Below are 27,656 nucleotides of genomic sequence, written 5' to 3' on the forward strand. Positions count from 1 at the left end.
GTTAGTGCCTGAGCGAGAAAACCCTTCCCCGGGGCGGGCGGTGGAGTGCGCGACACCGCCTCCGGGGCGGGCCCAGTGCGTGGCAGCGCCCGCCGGCCCAGTCGCGAAGTTTCCAGTTCAGCTTGAGTCTAGGAGCAGGCGGATCGTACCCAGACCCGGCTATGCGGCCCCTGCTGCTCCTGGCCCCGCTGGCCTGGCTCCTTCTGGCCCAGGCGAAGGACGACGCCAAGCTGGAGGGTGAGGGCGCGGTGTGGGGAGCGGTGCCGGGCAGCCTCGCCGAGGACCCGAGTGTCCAGGCGACCTGGGGAAGGAGGGCGGGGGAGCTGGGTTGCGGTCTTCTGTCCACTTGCCCGCGGGTGACTCCGACAGATCACTTCCTCTCATGGGGCCACGATTCCCACGTTTGTGCAGCGGTCAGAAGAGGAGGCAGATACACCTCCCCATTCTCCACCCCCATTCAGAGCACAGCGGAGCCGGTGATAATTCCCATAATAAGTAACAAGGCTCCTGTTGCTCGGACAGGACCTACTGCAGCCCGGCCTCACCAGTTAAGAGAGTTTGCTACTCTGGGAGTGTTTCCTTATATCATCCCGTTTTTTGAGCTTCACAAACTGAGGCTCCAGAGTTGATTGGTTTCCCCCAAGGCCACACTGCTTGTGGGCATTGAAAATGGCTTCTTTCCCCCTCTCTGGACGTGCCTGCTTCCAGAGTCCAGCTCTGAGCTCTTGTTATCTTTAGGGTGAGGCAGGGGCTTTGGAGTGAAGGAGGTAAGAGTGGCTTGAAGCTGAGAGAGGTTGATCCCAGATCGGCCAGACTCCTGGACAAGTGCTCATTCTGCTTCTCCAAGAGCTACTGGGTTCTTAACTGTACCCCACTATCCTGAGTGGGTGTTCCTGTCCTGCCACCCCTTGTTGGACCCTAGCCCCCTAGCGCTGTTCTCTGAGTCCTTGAGATCCCCCCCCTCCCGACAAACAAAGACAAACTGACCACGTTCTCCAGGGCATCCTGTTCCCCTCCGCCCATCCTGCTGGAAGACCCGGGAGGTGGCCTTGACATGGTGGGTGGTAGGATAGTTAAAGGAATCTGGGTGGGTTGGAGAAGCTGCCCAGTTGGTAAGAACATACATACACCTAGCATTCATGCAGCCCAGGATTTGGTCCCCAGCACGTCGGAGACTGAGCATGGTTATGCTTGCCTATAACCCCAGTAACCCCAGTACTCAGGGAGGTTGAGGCAGAATCGTCAGAAGGTCATCCTCAGCAACATAAAGAGTTTAAATCAGTCTAGGCTGTTTGAGACACACACACACACACACACACACACACAGAGAGAGAGAGAGAGAGAGAGAGAGAGAGAGAGAGAGAGAGAGAGAGAGCGAGCGAGCCCTAGCTTTGGGAACCAGGGATTTTTGCATGCCTACTGATTCTGTGTTAAATTATACACAGGATCACACGCCTCCCAGTGGTAACGTTGATGACATACGGTCTCTGAGAATCTTAGTGTTCACGGTGTCAGAGCAGGACGACAATACCTCGTTCCTAGAGATCATGAGAGATGGAGACCAGTTCTGAGTCCCCTTAAAGTCAAGGCACTGGGCATTTTCTCTCTACGCTCAGAGGAGCTAGTTTTCCTGGAGGGTCTAATCCATCAGGGTAGAGAGAGGGAGACCAATAAGAGAATATCTGATGGGGAAGTCCGACCCCGGGGTTCAGCTGGTGATCCACTCCCTGGCAGGAGCCTGGAGCCCTGCAGTCGGCCACCCCCATCCACCTCCACTATTTCGCTCTCTCCTGCTGCTGCTGCCTGCTCTTCGACTCCAGCCCATCCCGGTTAGAACCTCGGCTGCCCTCTAGGATGTCAGAGACGACCCTGCTGGTGACCGGGCTCCAGGTGCCCTGATCCTATGGTGCAGATGAGGAAACTGAGGCATTTGCTGAGCCGTCTGTCCTCGTCATCCTGCTCTGACGTCTCTCTCTCTCTCTCTCATCTCTGAAGACCTGGGTCACAGTTTGTCCATCTGGGGAAAGCAGGTGGAAAGGCTAAGCTTACAGGGTGCCAGGCCCATGTGGCCCTGGTGGCTGTTGAGCATACACAACAAGCAAGAAAGTAGGAGTGATATCCTGGTGCAACCCAAGCCCCATGTTGACACTGATTGGGTGGCCCAGAGCTCTCAGGCGGCTCATAGTGGACTAGAGAGGATACCGGCCTGGAGAAGCCCCAGTAATTCTGAATTCTACCTTTAGTGTGTTCTACCATGCTGGGTGCTGTGGCAGGTTAAGAGTGTGGACGTGGCTGGGCGTGGTGGCGCACATCTTCCATCCCAGCACTCCGGGAGCATAGTCAAGTGGATCTCTGTGAATTCCAAACCATCCTGGTCTACGGAGTGAGTTCCTGGTCAGCCAAGGATGTACAGAGAGATCCTGCCTCAAAACCACAACAAAAAGCATGTGGCTGTGATCTCTGTGTGACAAAGCAGTCCTATAATCACAGCCCTTGGGAGGCTGAGGCTGGGGGATTGTAAGTTTGAAGCCAGGCTAGGTGGTGCAGTCCTGTAATCACAGCCCTTGGGAGGCTGAGGCTGGGGGATTGTAAGTTTGAGGCCAGGCTAGGTGGTGCAGTCCTGTAATCACAGCCCTTGGGAGGCTGAGGCTGGGGGATTGTAAATTTGAAGCCAGGCTAGGTGGTGCAGTCCTGTAATCACAGCCCTTGGGAGGCTGAGGCTGGGGGATTGTAAATTTGAGGCCAGGCTAGGTGGTGCAGTCCTGTAATCACAGCCCTTGGGAGGCAGAGGCTGGAGGACTGTGAGTTTGAGGCCGGGCTAGGCCACTTAGTAAGACCCAGTGTTCAAAGCAAAAAACATCCAGGCATGATGGAAAATGCTTTTAATCCTGTCACTTTGGAGACAGAGGCAGGCAGATCTCTCTGAGTTCAGGGTCAGCCTGGTCTATACAGTAAGTTTCAGATCAACCGGGGATATATAGTGAGACCCTGTCTCAAACAAAGATGCTAGCCAGTTTGTTCCACTCCCAGGTCTGTGATCTTAGGCATATCTGTAGCTTCTCTGTGCCTCAGTTACTCCACCTATAGAAGGATGATAAAAATGTCACTGCCCTTATAGGGTGCATCTTTGTTTTTGAGATAGAATCTCGTTTAGTCCATGCTGGCCTTGAACTGGGATATAGTGATGGGTGACCCCGAACTTTGGCTCCTCCTCCCATCTCCTTCAAGCCGGAATTACAGATGTGTGCTGCAGGCCCAAGGCCTCATGGGGTACTGGATACAGTGAGGAACATATGCTTGCCTCTGGCAGCATGTGGCCTCTTAGAAGGACTCAGTTGACGGCCACTCTTACTAAAATCGGCTTATCCTGTTGCTCCTTAAACAGTGTACTCTGCCTTGGTGTGAGAGAGGGAGGCCAAGGAAGAAGCTGCAGCCCTAGGGAAGAGGGTCGGGTTTGTACCAGTACTGGACCAACCAGGTTCAGGAGTGACATGAAGGAGGGCTTCCTGGAGGAGGTGGGCGGGGGGAGGGGTGAGTGTTGAGGACAGGTCAATGGAGCGGAGAGGAGGCTTCCTGGGAGGCACGGGGAAGGTCTGGGAAGCCAGGGGCCTCCCCTTCAGCCCCATCAGCCAGTTTCCTCAGGTGGATGAAGAGATGGTGTTTTCTTCTCTCCCTGCCTGCCTGTCCCTCTCTCTTTCTCTTCTGCGGTTACTCATTTGTGTGGACACACGTGTTGAGGTCAGATGACAGCATGCAGGGGTCTGAGTCAGTTCTGTCCGTCCACTGTGTGGCTTTTAGGGATCACGCTCAGGTCTTCAGACTGGGTGCCAAGCCATCTTGCCGGCTTAAGGTCAGCCATTATTGCTTAGTGTTGTTTGGAAGCAGGGCCTTGAGAAAGGAAGACTTGGTGCCCAGTCCCCTCTTCTTCCCCTGCCTCTGCCTCCTCCCTTGGAGAATCCAGAATCAATCTCTCTCTCTCTCTCTCTCTCTCTCTCTCTCTCTCTCTCTCTCACACACACACACACACACACACACACACACACACACACGCCCTTGGAGAATCCAGAATCACACACCCTTGGAGGATCTGGAATCACACAGACACACACACACACTTCCTTGGAGAATCCAAAATCACACACACACCATATACGCATGCACGCACGCACGCACGTGCTGGCCTGACACTCTTCCTGCCCCCCTTTTGACAAGGGGGCCTCAGAGCTGGTGACCAGTTCTTCTCACCCTCATGGAGACTTGACCATTCAGGCCAGAGTTAGAGGCAGCCCTTCCCCTCATGGGAACAACAGCTTTCTTCTCTGAACTTCAAGTGGGGAGGTTACTCCTCCACCGTTGTTCATGGCATTGTCCGCTCCTGACCAGGCCCACACTACTGGGTCCTGCCAATCCCTTCTTGGTCCCCGTGGCACTGATCCCTTGCTACGGGACAGCCTCCTGCCTGTGTAGCCTCAGCCAGCTTGGGAGAGCTGGTTCCTCTGTTCTCTGGGCTCTAGCTCCTGATGTCTAGTGGTAGGGGAACGGGAAGGACTTACCTGCCTGCTGCTGGCCTGGCTGGGTTTTTGATTTTGTTTTATTTGTTTTGTTTTTCTTCTTGGGGGGGGTATAGCACAAATAATAAAAACCCAGAGACAGATATTGGGGTTCTACCTGGGGATCAGAAAAAGCAAAGCAGCCAACTACTATCTCTTACCTCTGCTTCTTTCGAAATGGTGATCCTGCCTCCAGGAACCCTCCGAATGAGACTGTGTCTGAGAGCTGTCTCCTCCCATCTTATATTCCTCTCTAGGGCTGGGATTAAAGGCATGCACCAACCACTACCACCTAACTATGGCGAACTAGTGTGGCTTTTGGGATTAAAGGTGTGTGTCACCACTGCCTGGTCTGTAAGGCTGACCAGTGTGGCTGTTTTACTCTCTGATATTCAGACAAGCTTTATTTATTTATTATTAATTATCACTATGGTACCGTGACAACAGCAACAGTATTTTGGTCACCTAGGTAAATGGGAATCCTGAATGCAGAGGAACCGTAACAACCAATGGATAGTGGGCCTGTCCCCCAAGGGCAGAAGTCTGAGTGGGATTCACAGGGGTTGATAGTGGGAAGGGAGAGGGTGCTATGATGACTGGCCCTGGGATTCCTGACAAGGACAGAAGCCGGCAGGAAGACTCAGGCTGAAGAGCCTACACAAACCAAAGAATGAGGCCACCTCTGTCTTCACAGAGCCGTGACTACTGGGCAAGGCATTCCCCTCGCTGGTCAGCCCCACTGACTTCCCTCAGTGTGCCAAATGTCTGTAGCTCTGAAAGACAGAGACTTCATTGACCTTACTGCACAAAGCCAGGGACTCACCCTTCTTAGGTATCACAGCCTCCCAGTGGGGTCCAGAGGGGATTCTGGGGGGCTCCCACCCACAGACGATATCTTGGGAGCTGCTTCTAGCATGTTCTGCTGCAGAGATGAAGTCACACTGCAGAGCAGGGAGAGGCCCCTTGTTAGGAAGTGTTAACAAAGCCAGGCTTGTTGAGTGTGGCAGTGCAGGCCTGCACCCTAGCGTTTGGGAGTGGGGGCAGGAAGATCAGTAGAGACATTCAAGGGCAGCTTTGTTTCCTGTGGAGTCGGATATGGGGCTGGGTTACACGAGACCCCTTTTCAAAATGAGAGGGAGGGAGGCGGAGGAAAAATCATACCACAGACATGGACGGCTGATGGGATTTCAAGTCCGTTTCCGCCCCAGGCAGTCTGAACGGGAGGTGTGGCATCGGGAGAGTCACCCCCACAGGCTGGGGGAAGACCAGAGTGGATGAGTATGTCCACGCTCACTGTCCGCATAGAGAGCAGGTGGCCATCTCCTCTCTGATGCCCAGCAATGGCCAGAGATCCCCCCACAGACAGCACTCAGGGCATCTTCCCCTCCTCCCCAAGTGGTGCCTGTACCCTCTAAAGCCAGAGACTTGGTTTCATAAACCAGGGTGCAGACATCCTCTCCCCTGGGTGCTGCCCGATATGTTTGTCAGTTTCCATAGCCAAGGAGCCCAGGGAGTAGGCAAAGAAGGGTTATGCTCCAACTCTGTTCTTAACCCCTGGCACAGCCTGAGCCCTTGTCTGTGGTGGTGTGATGAGGAAGGCCACTGGTCAAGACTCTCCTCTGCCCTCATTCAGCTCACCATGTCCTTCTCTGTCTACAGACAACCTTTTGGTCCTCACTGTGGCCACAAAAGAGACCGAGGGCTTCCGCCGCTTCAAGCGTTCAGCCCAGTTCTTCAACTACAAGATTCAGGTGAGGGCTTCCTAGGTTGGGCGGAGACAGTGTGTGTGTGTGTGTGTGTGTGTGTGTGTGTGAGAGAGAGAGAGAGAGAGAGAGAGAGAGAGAGAGAGAGAGAGAGCGCGAGCGAGCGCTGGTGGGGGATCCAGGGGCTATGGCTTCTCCTTCCCCTTGGAGTAGACTCAGGAGCCAGAAGGAGCATAGGTTAGGATGAGTGTGAGCAGATTCTAGGAGGTGAGAGAGAGATGCGGAGTAGATCTGGATGGTAGCATAGGGAGGCCTCTCTTGGAAGACTAGTGTGGATGGCAGGACCTAGGAACCTTCATTCCCACAATCCCCTGGGACATTTAGGAATGGACGTGATCTGAAGACCTCTGGAGTACGTACACTATTACAAAGAGACATGCTTGTCTGCCGTGCCTGTCTTCTGTGGGCAGTTCATGGGGCCCAGCCCTGCAGGGAGTCGGCCCACCCCTCGGCGGCCCATTCTGAGTACTTCTCTGTCAGTCATGGTGCTGGGCGCTGGGGACAGAGATATACTCAACGCTGGCTTCATTGTGGCCTACACAGAAAGAAGTGTGTCAGCTGCCATGGATCATGGTGACGCAGAGTGCTGCTTCAGGCATGGCTGGAGCTTCATTTTTCTATCTCCAGAGACAAGCTCTCTCCACTGTGCTAAGGAACTCTAGCCCCAGACTTCTGCACCCCAACTTTTCAACATTAGCCGGTCGTAGCTTTAATACAACAGACCCAGGGAAGACTCTGATAGGCCATGTTTGGGTTACATACTCCAAGCTCTAGCTGTGAGAGGGGCAGAGGAGTGGGAAGTAGTGATTGGTTATCCCTGGTCACATGACCACCGCTGGCATCACCTGGTCTGGTTTTCCTACATTGGATTGAAAGGAAGCAAAGAAGTCTACTGCCCAAACTGGTGGAGGAATATTCCTCTACCGAGAGCTGGGCACCTCTCTCTGCAGGCACTGGGCTTAGGGGAGGACTGGAGCGTGGGCACTGGGCCATCGGCAGGGGGAGGACAGAAGGTCCGGCTGCTGAAGAAGGCGCTGGAAAAGCACGCAGACAAGGAGGACCTGGTTATTCTCTTCACTGACAGGTGGGTGTGCCAGGAATTCCTGTTTGGGTCCCTGGAGTGCAGCGACCCAAAATAAGACCTGGACATCACACGTAAGGGAGTCGCCCCCTAGCTAAGCTTATCTAAGGTCAGGAGACCCCAGGAAAAGTCTCTCTGATGTAGGCCAATGATGGGAGGTGTGAGCTGCCAGAGGTGACATTCGAATATGACAAGGGCATGGATTATGGGGACTGTCTCTGCCCAGAATGGGCATGGAAATGTGTCAGACTGAGGGAGGTAGGGGCATGCAGCTCTGTCTCCCAGGTGGTGGCTGGTGCAGGATGTGAGGGGCTCCTGATCCCTGGTCCTTCTGTGGGATCCCTCTCTGGACCTGCATCAGTTTCTTCCCGCTTTGACCACAGTTACGATGTGGTGTTTGCTTCGGGGCCTCGAGAACTCTTAAAGAAGTTCCAGCAGGCCAAGAGCCGGGTGGTCTTCTCAGCTGAGGAACTCATCTACCCCGACCGGAGACTGGAGGCCAAGTATCCGATGGTCTCTGACGGCAAGCGGTTCCTGGGCTCTGGAGGTAAGAGGCTGGGTGGAGGGCGTGGGCCGTGGGTTCCAAAGGCACGCAGTCTCAAAGAGAGCCTGCGAGGGATGTCTTCCTCGATTAGTTGAAGCCATCCAGCTGTGCTGGAGAAGCTGGAGTCACTACTGAGTCCAATAGCCCAGCATGGACTACACAAGACCTGAGTCAAAAAAAAAAAAAAAAAAAAAGGCAGTACCAATGAAATTTGCCATCAAGCCTGACAATCTGGTTTGATCCTTAGAGTCCACATTATGGGGGCTGGAGAGATGACTCAGCAGTTAAGAGCACTGGCTGCCTTTCCAGTGGTCCTGAGTTCAATTCCCAGCAACCACATGGTGGCTCACAAGGATCTGTACTGGGATCTGGCGCCCTCTTCTGGTGTGTGTGAAGACAGAGCACTCATGTACATAAAACACGCATAAATAAATCTTTAAAAAAATCCACGTGATGGAGGGAGAGCAGCAGCTTCTGCAAGTGGTCCTCTGACTTACACACACACATACTTAACACCACACACACTTAACACACAACTCATGCGCACATACTTTCTCTCTCTCTCTCTCTCTCTCTCTCTCTCACATACACACACACACACACACACAAATTGTGTAGAAAAGTGAAAAACAAGAAGCAGGGATGGGGTTGTAGCTCAGTTGGTAGAACGCTTGCCCAGCATGCTCAGAACCCTGGGATCCCTGGCCAGCACTGCACAGGAGATATGGTGCCACACTCCCGCACTCCTGCAATCCGAGAGATGGTAGCAGGAGGATCATCATAAGGGTCTCCTTGGTTAGTCAATGAGGGCAAAGCCGGCCAGAGCTATGTGAGATCTTTTCTTAAAAACAACTAAAAACCTCTGTATCTATTGAGACGTATACCCACTGCCCTCTGGGCCTCCTCCTCCTCTCCTGGTGCTGAGCCTGGCCTCTGTCTTTGTCTTGTAACCCCTCTGGCACTTCAGCCCTCAACCCTTTCTCGTCCTTTTAGAGAGTAGAACCACAGGCCCCACCAGCCAGTCTCACTGGTCCAGAGAGCTAACACTGTTCTTATGGGTGTGTGTGTGGGGGGGGGGGGTGCTGGGATAAGGAAGTTGCCTAGCCCAGGGGTCATGTCCTGTTTCTTCCCTTTCTTGCTTGTGCAGTCCTCAGTTTATCCAGGAGCTCCTCTGGGCTTCCCCTGCTTGTCAAGGCTCAGACCCTGGAGTGCTCTGTGCCATTTTTCCAGCCTCCCCTCTTCTCCCATCTAAGTTGCTCAGATGACTATATAAAGGGGATCCAAGCTTGGATCCTTGCAGATCTGCTGTCTAGGGGCCTAGCACTAAGTGGGTGAAATTCAATGGGTTCCGTTGATCTTGGGAAAGCTTCGCTGGTGGCTTTAACTAGCGTGTATCCCACCTCCCCTCAGGCAGAAGTGAAGAGGTGAGGTTTACAGTGGGAGGTGAGTGGGGGGTGGGCAGGAAGCTAGCCCAGGGACTGGAAGCTAAATGTCAGTCTCTGTCCCCTCTACCACTGCAGGCTTTATTGGTTATGCCCCCAACCTCAGCAAACTGGTGGCCGAGTGGGAGGGCCAGGACAGTGACAGTGACCAGCTCTTTTACACCAAGATCTTCTTGGACCCAGAGAAGAGGGTAAGAGGTGGTAGGTGGAATGGGGAGAGGGGTCTGGGGACTCCTGACCCTGGATCACGCTAGCCAGGCTGAACTGGGGACGGTCCTTTGGGGTCTGAGCCACTGGGTTAGTGCCTCTGTCCATTTGGGCTATTGTGACAAACTGCCATAGACTTGGGGGCTTTTACATAATATGGTCATTGCTTAGAGTTCTGGAGTGATTGGGTGCAGTGTGGTTGGGTTAAAGCAAAGCCAAGGGCCTGTGTTGTGGTCAGTGGGTATTGCCAAGCATGGTGACTTAGTTCAGGCTCCCAGACCCACATGGTAGAAGAAAACAAACTTCTGCAGATTGTCCTCTGGCCTCCATACATGCAGTACGGCACACAGATGCACACAAACATAAACACATGCAAAATAAGGAAATGCATGTGGCTGGAGAGATGGCTTAGTGGTTAAAAGCACTTGCTGCTGTTGGCAGAGGACCAGGCTTCTGTTCCCGGCACCCACGTGATGGCTCAAAATTGTCTGTAGTTCTAGTTCCAGGGATCTGTTGCCCTCTTGGTTTCCGTGGGTACATGCACGTGGCACACTTACATACATGCAAGCAAAACACGCATATACATAAAAATAAATAAACATTAAAAAAAAAAGCTACACCTGGTGATGTCTCTGTAATCCCAGAGAGACTGGAGGATCGTGAATTGGAGGCCAGCCAAGGCTACGTAGCTCGAAACCAGCCTGCACATTCTGTGAAACTGTCTCAGAAACCAAAAATTAATGTATTATTGATTTTTATTATAATATATATACCGTTAGTATCTCTCTCAGGAATGTTGTGGTGATCAGATTCATACATGTACACAGGAGCTCGGCACTGGAGACTGGCACATAGGAACATCACGCTTTAGCGTGTACTGTCATATAGCTGTCGTCCTTATGGCCGAACCAGCTGCTTCCTTAGCTTCTTTCCGGCCTTGAGATTTCCTGGTTCTCTGAATAGAGCCAGGATGTAGCAGGCTGAGCCAGTGTGGGGACAGGATCCCAATGCTGGGTGTGCTGGGGACCTGGTCTTGGCTGGGGCCTATCCCTGCTGCAGCCCAGGCCCTCCTTCCTGCAGGCGCAAATCAATATCAGCCTGGACCACCGCTGCCGAATCTTCCAGAACCTGGATGGAGCCTTGGGTGAGCAGTGGCACTGGCAGGGGGTGGTGCCTGAAGGGGGGTGTGAAACCTGAGGAGGAAGTGGGGTTTATGTGCGGAAGGACTTGAGGATTCCCGTCAGGGCTGGAACCAAAGAAGAAAAACCAAGTAACCCCTCCTCGGTCATTGCACTGAGCTGATGTCAGCCTCCAGCCCGGATCCCAGCGACTCTCCAGATGTCATGGGGGCAGAGTTGTGTCTCTCAGAAGGTGGGAGGAGGGCAGCTAGCTATTCCGTTTGGGAGACTGAGGGATAGCCACCGCAGGCAGCTGGCCCTCGGCCCCACCCTGCATGCCGTGTCAGTACAAGGGACCCCTTCTCCTTGGGCCCCAGACTGGAGATAACTTCGCTCTGCTACAAGTCTTCCTGATTGATCATACATGTCCTACACACCGCTCTCAGTACTGCCCCTGTGTCTGAAGCTGGGATGTTCTAGTCTTTGCTGCCTCTCCCCATCCCACTTCGGGCTCTAATGGGTCACCACACGAAAGACAGGGGTCGCTGTTGCCCCTGTGCCCCTTCCATGCTGCTATGTCGAGTGCCTGCCAACCACACATTTACCCCATGAAGAAGGGATTTTAAGGCTGCTGAGATGGCTCAGCGGGTAAAGGCGCTTGCTGCCAAGCCTGAAGACCCAAGTTTGAGCCCCGGAACCCACATGGTTGAAAGAGAGCACCGACCTTGGCAAGTTGTTCTCTTAACCTCCACATATACACCCCCAACACCAAATTAATCAAGGCGACTTTTCTTTTTATTTTGAGACAGCTTTTTTTTTGTGTGTAGCCCTTGCTGTCTTAGAACTCACTCTATAGGCCAAATAGGCCCTGAACTCAGAGATCTGCCTGCTAGGATTAAAGGCATGGGCCACCATGCCTGGCTAAATGTAATTTTTAAAGAGGCCAGGAAATCTTCCAGGAGATGGGAGTTCAGTTCCCAGTACCCATGTCAGGCTCACAACCGCCTGTAGCGCTGGCCGCAGGGATCTGATGCCTCTGGCCTCCTTAGGCATCTGCACTCATGTGCACGCGCACACACACGCACACACACTCACAAGCACGCATGCACAAATGAAAAGAAATCTTCAGGGGGCTGGAGAGATGACTCAGTGGTTAAGAGCATTGCCTGCCCTTCCAGAGGTCTTGAGTTCAATTCCCGGCAACCACATGGTGGCTCACAACCATCTGTAATGGGGTCTGGCGCCCTCTTCTGGCCTGCAGGCATATACAAAGACAGAATATTATATACATAATAAATAAATAAATATTTTTTTAAAAAGAAATCTTCAAAAAGAAGGAATTAAAATGGGGAGACCGATGGTGCACACCTTTAATCTCAGCACTCGTGAGGCAGAGGCAGGTGGATTTCTGTGAGTTCGAGGCCAGCCAGGTCTACAGAGCTAGTTCTAGGACAGCCAGAGCTGTTATACAGAGAAACCCTGGCTCCTGTCTCAAAAAATGGGTGAAGTGCCTTTCGCAGAGCCCCAGCCTGTGAGTCCCCAGCCCTGGCCCCTCTGCCACTGTGTGGGTCTGTGCTTTCTCACCTCCAGATGAAGTCGTACTCAAGTTTGAAATGGGCCACGTGCGAGCACGGAATCTGGCCTATGACACACTTCCAGTGGTTATCCATGGCAATGGGCCCACCAAGGTAGGGAGGGGTCCAACCCTGGGGGAGTGTGGGAGGAAGCCAGAGTCCCAACTCTGCTTCTCTTGTGACTGCGGCCTGTGGCTAGGGCCACTGTTTGGGGTCCTCCGATACAAACTTGGCCTGGTGTCCTGTTTTTCCCCTATGGTGTGTATGGTGCCCTGTCCATTACTGCTGGATCATAGGATCCGTAAGAGGCCACTGTCCCCATCTAGGTTGTGAGGAAGGCTCCAGAATCACCTTACGCTGGTGCGACATGGCAGTCATTTATTCACAAAATGAACATGTATTGGATACCTGCGCTGGGGACCAATCTGTCACAAGTGGAGTTGCTGCACTCGTGGCATTGTGGAAGGGGTTGGGGCAGATGGTGGCTGGGGACAGCAGACACTAGTTAAGTGGTCCCGGAGGACTGGTTGTCAGTCACCAGCCTTAGAATCCCTGTGGGTGGGAGGGGAGAGAAAGCCTGAGGGAAAATGTAGATCTTGGGCTGGAGGTGTTACTCAGCTGGTAGAGGGCTTGCCTGGCATGCCTGAGGATCTGGGATTGGTCACCAGGGACCACATAAGGCAGGCATGGTAGTGCACACCTGTAATCTCTGAACTCAGGAGGTAGAGGCAGGAGGATCAGGAATTTAAAGTTACTCTTGGCTACATGGGGAGTTCAAGGCCGGCCTGGACTACGTGAGACTCTGCCCCGCCGTCCTCTTCCCCCCCCCCCCCCCCCCCCCCCCCCCCCCCCCCCCCCCCCCCCCCCCCCCCCCCCCCCCGCAATTAAGAAAACTGCGAGTCTTGGTTCTACCCAACCTGAAATCCTGTGAGGCCCAGTCCCTAGAAATCTGGGTTTTTATAAGCTCTGGCAGCCAGGTGCTCTCCTGGGTGATGGAGCACCCCCTCCCCCCAGGACCCTGAAAGATGGCAGGCAGAGGGGAAATGGAATTGGCTAGTTTGGGGATGTGGCTGGCTGAGCCCTTACTACTGCATTTGACTTCCACCAGCTGCAGCTGAATTACCTGGGAAACTACATTCCTCGATTCTGGACCTTCGAGACGGGCTGCACCGTGTGTGACGAGGGTCTGCGCAGCCTCAAGGGCATTAGGGTGAGGCAGGCCTGAGCTGAGTTGAGGACAGTCCCACGAGATGGGGGGAAGGGGAGGTGACCCCAAGCGGAGTGGCGCATTGGCAAGAGGTAAAGAGGGACCACCCAAGTGCCTCCTCCAGGAAGCTCCTCCAGGCCGCCTAGGTTCCAGCTTCCTTCCTGACGTCCGAGTCTGTTTTCTTCTCGCTGGCCCTTTATCCTCCCCTAGCCTCTTCTTATGCCGTGAGCATTTGTTGCCCTTTATGGCCTAGCTTGAACACCGCATCAGCCAGGATCTGGTATTGTGCTTTCCACTGGTCCTTGTTAGAGCCTGGGAACTGGTTGTACCTTTCTTAGGCAGGCCTCACCGTGTGTCCTGCCAGCCCCACACCTGCATGGCCTGCACTGATGCTGTGCAACTCGAGCATCTAGTTTCCTGAGGCCATGGGCCTCCACCTCAGGTTTCCATGGGCTGCAGTCAGGACTTGTGGCAGACAGTGACGAGACCCTTCTTGACTTCTCTTCCCTCCTTCCCTCTGCAGGATGAAGCTCTGCCCACTGTCCTGGTTGGTGTGTTCATTGAGCAGCCCACACCGTTCCTGTCCCTGTTTTTCTTGCGGCTGCTGCGCTTGCGATACCCCCAGAAACAGATTCGACTCTTCATTCACAACCACGTGAGTAGAAGGTGCCGTGTGGGGCTTGACTTTCAAGGGCCCAGCCTCGTGAGCGGGCCTAAGACCTCAGAGGATTCCACTGAGTCTGGACTGAATGGAAGTGGGCAGTGGGCTATGTCCCCAAATCGCTAGACCGACAGGGTCAGACCTGTGCTTAAATCCCAGCAGTGGTACTTGGCTGTGTGACTGGGGCACCAGCCTTAAACTCTCTGCTCCTCTTTCCTTACTTATGAGATCGAGGTTGGAATTGAGGTAATCACACTGAACCTGTTGCAAGGGTTAAACAGGTTGACCTGTGAAGTGCATAGAAGAGTAAGGGGTGGGAGGAGATTTATTTACCCCAGAGGGACAGAAGGTGGGGATAGGGGACAAAGACAGAGATAGAGGACGAGAGAGAAGGGGAAAGTGAACAAGGGAAAAAGGTCGGGGTGTTTGTCTTGGAGGAGGACAAAGACTGCCCCTGGATAGAGAGGAGACAGATGTGGCTCACAGGCAAATGGCAGCTTATAAAGGTAAAAGGGGAAGCCCTTGGCTACGATGAGGTGTTTCATTTTAATGGGCTTGTTAATTAGGTGAGCCAAAGGGGGCCTTTGATTGCTGCATTGCAATACCTTGGTAGCTGGATATTGGTAGTCAGACTCAGGAGGAGGAAGTGGCCAGATAAGGGAATAGGTTTAGGAATGTAATCCAATGGTTTTTTTTTTAGTAAGGCAGAGAGAACGGGGGAGAGGGTCAAAGCCTGCCAGAGCCATGTTTGCCTTGCTCGGGCTGGCTAGAGTCCCTTCTGAGATACAGGTGACAGGAGTATGCCAGAGACAGCATCCTCTCTGTTTCCTGGGACCTGACCCTCATCTGCTCCTTGCCTTCCCACCTCCAGGAACAGCACCACAAGCTTGAGGTAGAGAAGTTCCTGGCGGAGCACGGCAGTGAGTACCAGTCCGTGAAGCTAGTGGGTCCCGAGATGCGCATGGCCAACGCCGACGCCAGGAACATGGGCGCGTGAGTCAGGCATAGAAGTCTCTTCATGGATGGTGGTGGCAGAAGGGCCATGGCATTGGGAGCAGCGGGATGGATATTCAGAAGGCTCTGTGGTCTCCAACATAGTTCTGTCCCTCTCAGGGTTCCAGGGCTTTCCTGTGAAATGAAATAGACTCTGTCAGGACAACTTGGGGGCTCCCGGACAGTGTCATGTGGGTTTAGGAAGGAAATTAGGGAAAGGAGAAAGACTGGAGGGCTAGACGTAGATCAGGGCTGACCGAGACATTAGAAATACAATGACTCCAGCACTTGGGAGGCAGAGGCAGGTGGATCTCTTGAGTTTGAGGCCAGTCTGGCCTACAGAGCAAGCTTCAGGGACACATAGAGGGAAACCCGGTCTCGAAAACAAACAAATAAAAAAAAAAAACACGACTCTTCAGAGGCCAACCACCAGGCTGTGGGAGGATAGCTCTGACTCAGAGTCATCCTTTGACCTTCACATGCATGCTGTGGTGTGCTCACACGCTGATAATAAACCAGCCCCCAAACAAAGGCACAAGAAGCCATGTCTAGGGATGGGGATGTCTCAGTTGTTAGAGTGATTGCCTAGCACGTGTTTGGTCCTCAGCTCCACGTAAACTGACCCTTGTAGTACACACCTGAAATCTCAGGCCAGAGGGTCAAGAGTTCAAGGTCATCCCTCAGTTACGTAGCTGGCTTAAGGTCAGCTTGGGCCACGTGGCTACGCGGCTGTTTCAAAAAATTAATAAAACTTCCTCTGTCTCTCCAGGTGTTGGTGGTGCACATCTTTAATATCAGCACTGGCAAGGCAGAGGCAGATGGATCTCTAAATCTGAGGCCAGCCTGGTTTACAGAGTGAGTTCCAGGACAGCCAGGGCTACACACAGAAACTCTGTCTCGAAAATCAAAAAAACGAACAAACAAAAAAGAATTCCTGTGTCTTAATCTGTGGCTGGCAAACCTCCCTAAAATAACTGGATAGCTCTCGCTCTGTCAGTCAGCGAGGTGGGCTCCATCGCCCTTGCTCAGCCGTCTGCCCTTGTAACATAAAGATAGCCACTCATGAATAATGAATGGATGAGACTGTGTTCCAGAAAGATTTTATTTCGGGACACTGAAGTTTGACTTCCTCACAGGAAAGCATAGTTTTCTTTTGATGTTTTTTCCCCCCCTTTCTTAGTCATTTAAGAACAGAGGGCAATTCTTAGCTTCTGTGTAGCTTCTGTGTGGAACAAAACTGGCAGGCAGTGGGGAGCTTCAGGTCAGGGACTGTCGTTTTCTGACTAGTTGAACAAAAGGGACTTTTTTTTGTTTTTGTTTTTCGAGACAGGGTTTCTCTGTATATCTTTGGCTGTCCTGGAACTCACTTTGTAGACCGGGCTGGTTTTGAACTCACAGAGATGTGCCTCTGCCACCTGAGTGCTGAGATTAAAGGCATGCACCACCACGCCCGGCACAAAAGGGACATTTTTAGGAGGTTTTTGGCATTCTGAGGCAGGGTCCCATGTAGCCCATTCTGGCCTTGAGCTCACTGTGTATACAAAGCTGGCCTTAACTTCAGATTCTCTTGTCCCAAATGCTGTGATTACAGGCGTGTACTTCATACCCAGATGCATGCTTTTAAAAAGTATTATTATTATTATATTATTTGGGGTGAGCATACAAGAAAGGGTTTCTCAGTTCCCTAGCTGCCCTGGAACTCACTCTGTAGACCAGGTTGGCTTCAAACTCAGAGATCCACCGGCTTCTGCCTCCCGAGTGCTGGAATTTAAAGTGTGTGCTACCACCACCACCTAGCTCATTATTTGTGGGGTGCTATCAATAAATCCAGGACCTCATCCATGCCAGCAAGCGCTCTGCCACTGATGGATCCCCGCCCCAGCTTCCATCAGTACTGGTTACCCAGCTGCCCTCAAAACAGGCAGGGTTGGTTGAGCCTCATCTGGTGGGCTGTGCTTCCCCCAGATCAAACCTTTGCCATGGCCAAGCCTGAGAGCTAAAAAGCCTGGAGTTTGGGTATTGAAGTTGTGGGGGACCTTTGAGGTCTCAGGCTGCATCTGCGTTTGCATGAGTTCTGAGGTCCTTTGCCAAACTAAAATGACAGATGTGGTATCTTCTGGGGAAGCTCTGGGACCAGCCTGAGATGTCGTGATGACCTCTCCCTTCCTCTCCCCTTCACCCCTTTTCCTCTCACAGAGACCTGTGCCGCCAGGACCAGACTTGCACCTACTACTTCAGCGTGGATGCTGATGTGGCCCTGACTGAGCCGGACACCCTACGGCTCCTGATTGAGCAAAACAAGTAAGACTGTGGGTGGACCCCGGAGCAAAATGGAAGACCCTTGGCTTTCTTCCCCTCTTCCTGGGCCTCCCAACCCGACACCTCCAAGGTCGGATAGAAATAGCCCCTTCCTGAGTCTGTCCCTAGCATAGGAGGGATGAGGTTTCTGATGAGCCATGCCCCAGTGACAAGTCTAGAGATCCCAGCATGCAAATCCCAGGTTGCTGGGCCCCTCCCCTTCACATCCTTAGTATGGTCTGTCCCCCTCTCAGGAATGTCCTTGCGCCACTCATGACCCGCCATGGAAGGCTCTGGTCTAATTTCTGGGGGGCACTGAGTGCAGATGGTTACTACGCCCGCTCTGAGGACTACGTGGACATTGTGCAGGGGCGGCGTGTGTGAGTACCCGTTACCTTCGTCTCTTCTCCTGGGTTTGTGGTGCCTCCCCCTGCATTCCTGTTCTGGTTGCCTTCAAGTCGCTACTGAACCTCAAGCAAAGAGGACCGGAGTCAGACACGCAGAAGAAGTCCTAAATGTTGTTGTGGGCTCCCATGCCCACCCAGGGTGGGAATAAGAGATGAGCACCACTGAGTTTAGGATTTGACTCAGGAGTAGAAAGTTTGCAAGGCCCTGGGTTTAGTTCCCAGCACTGAAACAAAACAGAACGAAAAAGACGGATTAAATCTGGCAAGATGGCTCAGTGAGTGAGAGCACCTGTTGCCAAGTTTGACAACCTGAGTTTGGTCCCGGAGACGCACATGGTGGAAGAAGAGAACCAGCTCCCAAACGTTGTCCTCTGATCTCCTCTCGTGTCCTGTGACTCAAACATGCATACGCACATACACACACACTCGCACATGCATGTATGCAAAATAAAATAAAACCAGAAAAGTCCAGATTAGCACCCTCAGATGAACGCCCCTCCCCCTGCCACCCCCCCTGTACGCACCTACTGCACCACGACACCATTTGTGACTTCAAGTTCAATAGACTTGAACTTCCCACCCTTCTGCCTCAGCCTCCCAAGTTCTGGGATTATAGATGTGCGTGTCCACACCAGGTTATTTATATTTTTGATAGAACCTTTTCTTCCGGGCTCCAGGCTCCCAGGCTGTGAGCCTTCCTGCTAGACTGTGAGCCTGTCATTTCCTCTCCTGCAGCGGTGTCTGGAACGTGCCTTACATCTCAAACGTCTACCTGATCAAGGGCAGTGTCCTGCGGGCCGAGCTGAAGCACGCAGACCTGTTCCACTACAGTAAGCTGGATGCCGACATGAGCTTCTGTGCCAACGTCCGGCAGCAGGTCAGTGGGGCTCTTGGGAGGTCCTGGTGCCAGGGGTGTGTCCTCCAGCCTTGACTAGCACACTGGGCTAGCTTGTCACCGTAGGCCCAGGAGCTTCTGAGGGGCTAGCAGGGCCCTCTGGGCACTGGGTGTGAGGCCGTTCCTCAAGTCTGCAGAGACCAGGGACTGGTTGTTGCAATGTCTGTGTCTCTTTTGTTTGTTTCATTGATGTTTCAAGATAGAACCTTTAGCATTCCATAGACCTGAGCTCCTGATCCTCCTGCCTCAGTCTCCCAAATTCTGGAATTACAGATGTGTGATGCCATATCCAGTTTATATATAATTTTGATACAGCCTAAAGAAGATGTAAACTCTCTGCCTCAGTGTAGCCTGAGAAGTTGGTCCAAGAGACTGTCACATCATTTTCATGGTTTTGGTGTGTGTATTTTTGTTTTGTTTTGATTTTGATTTTCAAGACAGGGTTTCTCCGTGTAGCCCTGGCTATCCTGGAACTCGCTCTGTAGACCAGGCTGGCCTCAAACTCAGAGATCCGCCTGCCTCTGCCTCCCTAGTGCAGGGATTAAAGGCGTGCACCACCACCTGGCTTTGTGTATTGTTTTGAAATAGGATCATACTGGCTTTGAACTCCTGATCCTCCTGCTTCTGCTCCCTAAGTGCCAGGATAATAAGCGTGTGTCATGACACCTGGTTCCCAGATTTATTTTCTAATGTTGGGATCAAACTGAGTGTCTCACTTAGTAATGTGGACCTTTTCCCCTTAGTGTGTGTGTACACATATACGCATGTGTGCGCATATGTTCCACGGTATGCATGTGACGATGAGGAATCTTCATGGAGTCAGTTTTTTTTCTCTCCACCTTTACAGGGGTTCCAGGGATCGTACTCGGGCTGTCAGGCTTTATATATATATATATACAGTGTTCTGCCTGCATGCCTGCAGGTCAGAAGAGGGTACCAGATCTCATTACAGATGGTTGTGAGCCACCATGTGGTTGCTGAGAATTGAACTCAGGACCTCTGGAAGAACAGTCAGTGCTCTTAACCTCTGAGCCATCTCTCCAGCCCCGGGCTGTCAGGCTTTTAGCCACTGAGCCATCTTGCCAGGCCAGATGCATTTGTTCTAATGTGACAGCCTGCTTAGGTTTTTCCCTGTGACCAACATGTGAGGATCACAGCCCTTGGCAGTGCTCTTGCCCTGCAGTCTTGAGGCTCTTGGTTCAATCCCCAGTGCTGCAAACAAGAAAGGGCAAGCGAATCCTTTTCTTTTATATCAGTCCTCCAGGAAGCCTTCCCTGATTGCCTCCCAGGGGTAGGGGTGGGGGCTGTGCTGGGTGCTGGGTCTTGAACCTCGTAAGCTTGAATCTGGTGGTGGAGCGCTCACTGCCCCTCCCTGGGGGTGCCGGGTGAGAAGGCTTTTCCAGCTGTCTGCTCTCCGTAGGAGGTGTTCATGTTCCTGACGAACCGCCATACTTTTGGCCATCTGCTGTCCCTGGATAACTACCAGACCACCCACCTGCATAATGATCTCTGGGAGGTTTTCAGCAACCCTGAGGTAAGACCTGGGTGGGTGGGACTTGGGCTGGAAGTCAGAGAGACTCCATTTCACTAATCTTGTGGCCAGAGACACCCCCCCCCCATATGACCTGTTTTCCACAAGTCCCCCATTCACCTCCAGGCCCCTAGACAGAGGGAACCTTAGGCACAGCGCCATCTAGTGGAGCAGAGAGCTGTGACTTATTTGAGCCTTTTTAACCTTTGAACCTCACTTCTCTGGTTTTTAACATGGATCTTCCCTGGCTTGGCTTACCCCTGAGGCTGGGTCGATGATCAGAGGAAGCAGCAGTTGTGACAGCATGTGACAATATACAAATGGCGGGGTTTGTCACTCACACGGGCGTTTGTGCACGCCTGTACACAGACACATCCAGACCCACAAATGTGAGATCCTATACGTCCCGACCTCACTCCCACACCCAGCAGGCACCGGTGATAACCTGCCTGCCTCTCTTGAGTTCGTACCTACTCAGGTTTTGAGGGCCCTGAAGGCTGAAGACTGCCCGGGAATGTCCCATGCTTAAGGTGGCCACAGCTGACTCGAGCCAGGCGTGGGACCCCCGTTCCTTGTTACATTTTCTATTCTCCACAGGATTGGAAAGAGAAGTACATCCATGAGAATTACACCAAGGCTCTGGCGGGGAAGCTGGTGGAGACGGTAAGGGGCTCACATCCCACGCTTGCTGCTGTGGGAGTACACGGGGTGGAGCTTGAATGGGGGCGGAGAGGAAAGAGGGGCACCTTTCAGTCTGCCGCCCCCCCGGCAATGCTTGGGATGGGTTGGCCTCTTTCCCCAGCAGCACTTTCCAGCTGAGGTCTGTAGACGCTTTGACAAGAAGGACGGAACTGCTGGGTATGGTGGTCTAGGCCTGTGATAGCAGAATTCAGGAGATGGAGGCAGGATCAGGCGCTGAAGGAAGAGGAGGAGGGACCAGCCCCAAATCTGCCTCTGAGCCAAGAATGAGGGATGGGGGCTCCGTCCTCTCATGTCTGTAGTCTCTGCCCTAGGTGTACATTCTCCCGTGCTGATGGTAGCTGTGGCTGTAACCTTGTCTGGAAAGTCTCGTCTGATCTCCCTCGATTGGTCTAACCAGCACCCACCGAACCCTGACTCCTTGGGGATACTCAGAGAGTCCCTGAGGCTCAGGGAGTGGGCTGCAGGAGACTGACCAGGAACTCCACAGGGGATCCCACAGTTTGAGGAGGTGCTGTCACTCTGGACGCCTGTAATAGAGTCTCCCCTCTTTCTAGCCTTGTCCAGATGTCTACTGGTTCCCCATCTTCACGGAGGCGGCCTGTGATGAGCTGGTGGAGGAGATGGAGCACTATGGCCAGTGGTCCCTGGGCGATAACAAGGTAGTGCCATGGACAGCTGGGAGGCTATGCCTTCACCCAGGATGCCCTTCTGGGCTCTTCTCCTGGTTACCTAGCCAGTCTGCCCAGGACTCTTTACTTTCAGGGTGCAAGCAGGCAAGAACACACGATTTAGAAACTGGGAGTGTTGGTCCCCAAGCAAACAATGTGGCCTTGAACTGCCTTAAAGTGAGGTTGAGGGTTTTCGTTTCCTGCCTTGTTATTTGTAATGCTTCAACTTCCTGCCCCAGGCAAGCATGTGAAATGGGGAGAAACGAGCCAACAGGGGACGAAGGGCACTGGATACCAGGTCCAGGTTCATTAGACACCTGATGCAAGTGGCGCGGCGAACATTTGTTCTCAGGAGTCCTTGGCCTATAGGACTTGGGAACTTTCGGCATTACCTTTAAAGATGCATGAGTTCCTAGATCCGTGCCTGATCCAATTGACTGATCTATGACCCTACTGTGCACCTCCAATTGACTGATCTCTGACCCTACTGTGTGCCTCTTACTGACTGATCTCTGACCCTACTGTGCTTCTGGTTACCTGCCTAACCTAGGTACTTTGGTGTCTGGGCAAACAGGCACAGTCCATGGACCCCAGAGCTTCAGTGAATGGTTCCCATCCCCCATCCTGTTCCCCCTCACACCTACACTCCCACATCGTCTCCCCCAGTTCTATGCCATTCTTTTTTTTTTTTAAATTATTTATATATTATGTATTCTGGCCTGCAGGTCAGAAGAGGACACTAGACCTCATTACAGATGGTTGTGAACCACCATATGGTTGCTGGGAATTGAACTCAGGACCTTTGAAAAAGCAGGCAATGCTCTTAACCATTGAGCCAGGCCCTCTATGCCATTTCTTTTTTTTGTTTGTTTGTTTTTTCGAGACAGGGTTTCTCTGTGGTTTTGGAGCCTGTCCTGGCACTAGCTCTTGTAGACCAGGCTGGCCTCGAACTCACAGAGATCCACCTGTCTCTGCCTCCCGAGTGCTGGGATTAAAGGCGTGCGCCACCACCGCCCGGCTTCCTCTATGCCATTTCTAAGACTTAAAACACCGTGTAGTTCAATCTGCCTAGTGTTGCAAGATTCTGGGTTCAGTTTTCAGCACTAAAGACAAAGCCCCCAACCACCCATTCGTTATCTTCTGGTTTCTGAGGGTCAGGATCCAGGTGTGCCTTATCCAGTCCTTTGCTGGGGGGGTCTCACAAACCTGCAGACTAGGGGTCTGCTGGAGCTGTTCTTTATCTCTGGATTGTCCTCTCATTATCAGCTCAGGGTGCTGTTGGAGCACGCCAGTTCCCTGAAGCTGGAGACCTTGGAACCGCTGGGTTCTCCAAGACCAGCAGGCACCATGACCTGTCTTTTAAAGAGTCTCCTTTAAAAGGCTCACGGTTTAGAGCTGACCAGCCAGGATGACCTCCCTGTTGATTAACCCAAAGTCAACAGATTGGGACTTTAATAGCATATGCAACCCCCACCCCACCCCGCTTTGCCATATAATGTCCCATCCTGTGCCAAGGTCAAGGGGAAGAAATGAGTCAGAGCCAGAGCCTGGGAGTCCGGGTGCCATCTTGGGTTCACTATCCATGGTCACTTCCAGGACAACCGCATCCAGGGTGGCTATGAAAATGTCCCCACTATCGACATCCACATGAACCAGATCACCTTCGAGCGGGAGTGGCACAAGTTCCTGGTGGAGTACATCGCGCCCATGACAGAGAAGCTCTACCCTGGCTACTACACCAGGGTGGGTCTGCCTGTGGGGGGGCGGCAGGATAGGGGATGGTGGGCACAGTTCCAGCCTTAGGGAGAGGCTAGGTGTTTGCTCCCCAGGGAAGAGTAATATCTCCACACCATTAGGTGAGGTATGGAGGGGGATGTGGTGTGTGTGTGGGGACCCTCAGCCTGGTCCCTCCCTCCCTCCCTCCCTCCCTCCCTCCCTCCCTCCCTCTTTCCATCCATTCTTCCTGAGACGCTTACGTGCCAGCTGCTGTTGCGGGCACTGGAGGACTGGTATTAAGCAGCCCTACGTTCTGAGAGCGAACAGCGTAGCAGATTACATGGACACTCACTGCACCCATTCTGCCTCTCCCTGGTCCTCCACAGCCTCTCTTGACTGATGCAGGTTTTCCTGTCCCCTGCCCTGCCTGTCACAGGCCCAGTTTGACCTAGCCTTCGTTGTCCGCTACAAGCCCGATGAGCAGCCTTCCTTGATGCCTCACCACGATGCCTCTACCTTCACCGTCAATATAGCCCTGAACAGGGTAGGGGAAGATTATGAGGTAAGCCAGGGCCTCGGGGCTCAGAGGCTGGCAGAGGGAGGGGTCAGGTGAGCGGAGAGTCCAGGGGCTGAGAGGAAAATGGGGCCAGGTATGTGGGGAGAGCTTCCTGGAAGAGTTGGATCAAGGCACAGCTCGTCAGAAGCCGGAGCACAAACTCCAGAGGGTCTGGGGGTCGTTCTGCACCCAGCCTTTTGCCTCACTTACCCCTGTGTCCCGTAACAGGTTTCTTGACTTCTCTGTTTCCTTGTTTTCATATGAGGTGGGAGAACAAGAGCCCAGGTCATGGGCTTATAAGAAACCCCGATAAGTACTCAATGAGTGATAGCAATTGGTTAGGGAGTCTGGGGTTCTCTTTATGAGAAGGAAGAAGGCTTCTCTGGGGGGTGTGGGGACTGTTAGCCTTGGCGTGGGACACAAACCTGTGTGGCTGGAAGAAAGCTATGGAAACCAAGAAGGCATTGAGATGGGGAAAGGCCATTGTGAGGGCCTCAGCTAGGCCTCTGCATAGGGCCAGTTCGTGAGCTAGCTTAGGCCTCCGTCCATTCCTTGTGCAATTAAAAAAAAAAAAGTCTTGCAAGAGGGTCTTACTCTGTAGCTTGGGCTGGATTCAAACTCGCAGAGATCTGCCTGACTCTGACTCCTCAGTGCTGGTTAAAGGTGTGTACCGTCAAGCCCAGCTACAACCATGCTTTTAGTTCTTTTGGACGGGGCACTGTGAAGGACACCCATGAATACAGCTGTGTTGGGACAGGAGCTGTGGTTCTGTGCATTGAGTGATTGCCTGCCATGTGCAATCTCTGGGTTCACCCCCAAACTGCATGAAACCAGACGTGGCGGTCACACCTGTTGTCTTAGTACTTAGGAGATGGAGGCAGCAAGATCGGAATTCAAGGGTGTTCTCAGCCACAAAGAAAATTTGAGGTCAGCCTGGGCTACATGAAACTCTGTCTTCAAAACCAAAACAGCTGTTGTTACAGGGAGCTCACCAGAGGTGACCAATCAGACAGCTTGTAGCTAATTGGGAGCCTTTATTTCAGCTGGCTGGGACTACACAGTGTTGTGGTAGCTAGCCCCGAGTGTCCAGAACATGGCTGTGTTTTGGTTTGGTTTGATTTGGTTTTTTTTTTCGAGATAGGGTTTCCCTGTATAGCCCTGGCTGTCCTGGCACTAACTCTGTAGACCAGTCTGGCCTTAAATTCAGAGACCCACCTGTCTCTGCCTTCCATGTGCCACCATGCCCAGTATGAGAACTTGGTTGTTTTTTGTTTGTTTTTAAGGCTTCAGAAGGCACATCCTGCCACATCACATGGCAGCTGCAGGGAGCTTCACACACTAAGCAGTTTGAGAGTCGGGTCATTTTCCCATGGGATTCTCCAAGGGGATCACATCCTAGTTAAACCTGGAATGACATCAGCGAGAACACAAGATGGAGGAACTATTATGCCCAAGTTTCTGGTTCCCAAATGAATTCACAGAGCTGGATTTCCAATGCAAATTACATGAGGGTTTTCTAATAATATTCATATTAATACTTGAGTGTGGACTCTGCCTCCACCACGACAGCCCAGTGGGTGAGGGAAGTGCAGCCCTGAACCCGGCAAGGGGGGAACTTTTAAAGGGGAAACGCTGTAGTCGTCAGGGGAGTTGGAGTCCTGTTGTCTTGGGATTGGGTGAGGATAAAGGTAGTTTCTGAACCCATTGGTCAGTTTTGGGGTGTGGAAACCCTCACAAAGGGCCATTAATAATTGACAAGATATCTTCAAGGACAGGAGGCCTCTTAGGAACATCTGGACCTCATTAAATTTTATGGCCCTGCTCCCTATCTTCTTAATTGGGCATTTTTAAGGCATCTGTTCAGATTTCTGCTATCACTGCACATTTCTGGAACTGAGATCGTCCACCCCCCAGCTCATTATATGGCTTAAGATGAAGCCCCTTCTTTAAAATGGAGTTTGCAAAGTCAGGTCCTCACAGAACCTCTGCATCAGTTTGCTGTCACACTGGTTTTCAAACACTGGCCAGGGGACGTTATGTGTGGTGAAGAAGCACTTGGGAGGCAGTGGCAGGAGGATCTGTACAGCCTGGTCTATATAGTGAGCTCCAGAACAGCCAGGCCCATGTAGAGAGACCTCAGCTTCTAGAAAGACAAACCAAACAAGTTAACAGTGAAGCAATGAGTTCTCAAGCAGGGCCGGTTTTGACCCCTGGGGAACATTAGCAATGCCTGAAGACATTTTGAAGTGTCAGACCCTGAGGTTGTTACTGAGTCTAGTATGACTAGAGGCCAGGATTACCCAGGACAGTCAAGGACAACAAGGCATCTGTAGTTGTAGGAATGAGTAATTTGGCCATGAGCCAAAGGAACCCAGGGGTTCTTGTATCCTGAGCAAGTGCTCTCCTGCTAAGCCATACCCCCAAGCAGTACTAAGCTATATGTATGAATGCATGTATGTGTATGTTATGTTTATTTTTTTAGACAAGGTCTCATGTATCCCCCGGTTGGCTAAGGCTGGCACTGAATTCCTGATTCTGCCATCTCCATCTTTTGAGTGCTGGGATTCCAGGCCCTACCACATCTGGCTAAACCAAACTCTCTGTGTATATTTATTTTATTTATTCCTGTCAGCTGTCTATAGAAGCGGAGCCTGAGGCTTAGGGGAATCATAAGCTTGGTAAAGGGTGAAGGATGGAGGTGCCCTTTGCATCTCCTAGTGCCTTTCTCCGACAGCTGATGGATGTCACTCCACAAGGCATCCCCAGACAATGCGGACAGGCTCCTTGGCTGGGATAGAACAGAGGACAGGGAGCTATGGGGAAATGGTTGAGAATGCAGAAACAACTCACTGATGCTTCCTCTCTTCCAGGGTGGAGGCTGCCGATTTCTGCGTTACAACTGCTCCGTGAGAGCCCCAAGGAAGGGCTGGGCCCTCATGCACCCTGGGCGGCTCACACACTACCACGAAGGCCTCCCCACCACCAAGGGCACCCGCTATATTGCTGTGTCCTTTGTTGATCCCTAACTGACCAGGGCCTGCTTCTGTTAGACCTTTCTCTTCGTTGACAACCACTGCCCAGCAGCCCTCGGGACCTCTGGATCCCAAGGAACCCAGTCCAATCTTTGATTCCTGAATTCCTATTGCTCTTGAAGCTGCCAGTCAGAAAGATCGGGCGCAGACCAGAGATGGGGCGCCCCTCCAAGACTGGGGCTGCCCATGGTGCTCCCACCGGTCCCAGGAGACGGTGGTAATGTTCATCTTCCTGGAGTTCCCAGCCCTCCTTCTTCCTCCAACTCTCTGGGGTCCGACTTCTGCTGGAGCTGCCTGGGAAACTGTAGAGCCAGAAGCTGTGCCCAGAATACCTCTGCAAGATCTGCCCCCTAGGATTCTGTTTCAGGTTTCCGTGCCACCAAGATCTGGGTATACCTACCCCCACCTCTACCCCTGGACCTATGACCGTTGAAGCCCTCCCTTCCGGGTTTGTATCAGCAGAGCCAACAGTTGTCTCTCTTGAGACTGTGACTCAGAAATCCTCCCAGAGGGACAGGAAAGACGTCTGTGCCACAGCGTGGTTTTCTACTGACCCTGCTTGCGGGAGAGGCGTGATATGTCCACACTGTACGAGGTCACCCTGTCCTGATGCCTCTAGAGACAGGGACAGAGATGAGAGTTCTATTAAATGTTGTTGAAACCATTGTATGAGCGATGTGTGGGGTGGGCCAGTGTGAATGTGACTGGCAG

General features: G+C 52.5%; 1 protein-coding gene across 2 annotated transcripts; it reads left to right on the forward strand.

The window, feature by feature from the left end:
• The first annotated feature begins 70 nt into the window (after positions 1-70).
• Plod1 (procollagen-lysine,2-oxoglutarate 5-dioxygenase 1) lies at positions 71-27,610 on the forward strand. Of its 2 annotated transcripts, XM_050153307.1 has the most exons (19): positions 71-237; positions 6,210-6,301; positions 7,264-7,397; positions 7,778-7,941; positions 9,459-9,571; positions 10,668-10,731; positions 12,296-12,393; positions 13,388-13,489; positions 14,010-14,141; positions 15,019-15,140; positions 17,337-17,441; positions 17,693-17,818; positions 18,581-18,722; positions 20,161-20,274; positions 20,869-20,934; positions 21,528-21,632; positions 23,238-23,384; positions 23,794-23,919; positions 26,784-27,610. In XM_050153307.1, the coding sequence occupies exons 1-19, from the start codon at positions 162-164 to the stop codon at positions 26,937-26,939; spliced, it is 2,184 nt and encodes a 727-aa protein (XP_050009264.1). In that variant the 5' UTR covers positions 71-161; the 3' UTR covers positions 26,940-27,610. The 2 variants fall into 2 exon arrangements, with proteins under 2 accessions (XP_050009264.1, XP_050009265.1); XM_050153308.1 differs by lacking the exon at positions 23,238-23,384.
• The last annotated feature ends 46 nt before the right edge of the window (positions 27,611-27,656 follow it).

The sequence above is a fragment of the Alexandromys fortis genome, unplaced genomic scaffold, assembly GCF_014885135.2.
Source record: "Alexandromys fortis isolate MF-2015 unplaced genomic scaffold, M_Fortis_MF-2015_v1.1 scaffold_88, whole genome shotgun sequence".
In the NCBI taxonomy this organism is placed as follows: domain Eukaryota; kingdom Metazoa; phylum Chordata; class Mammalia; order Rodentia; family Cricetidae; genus Alexandromys; species Alexandromys fortis.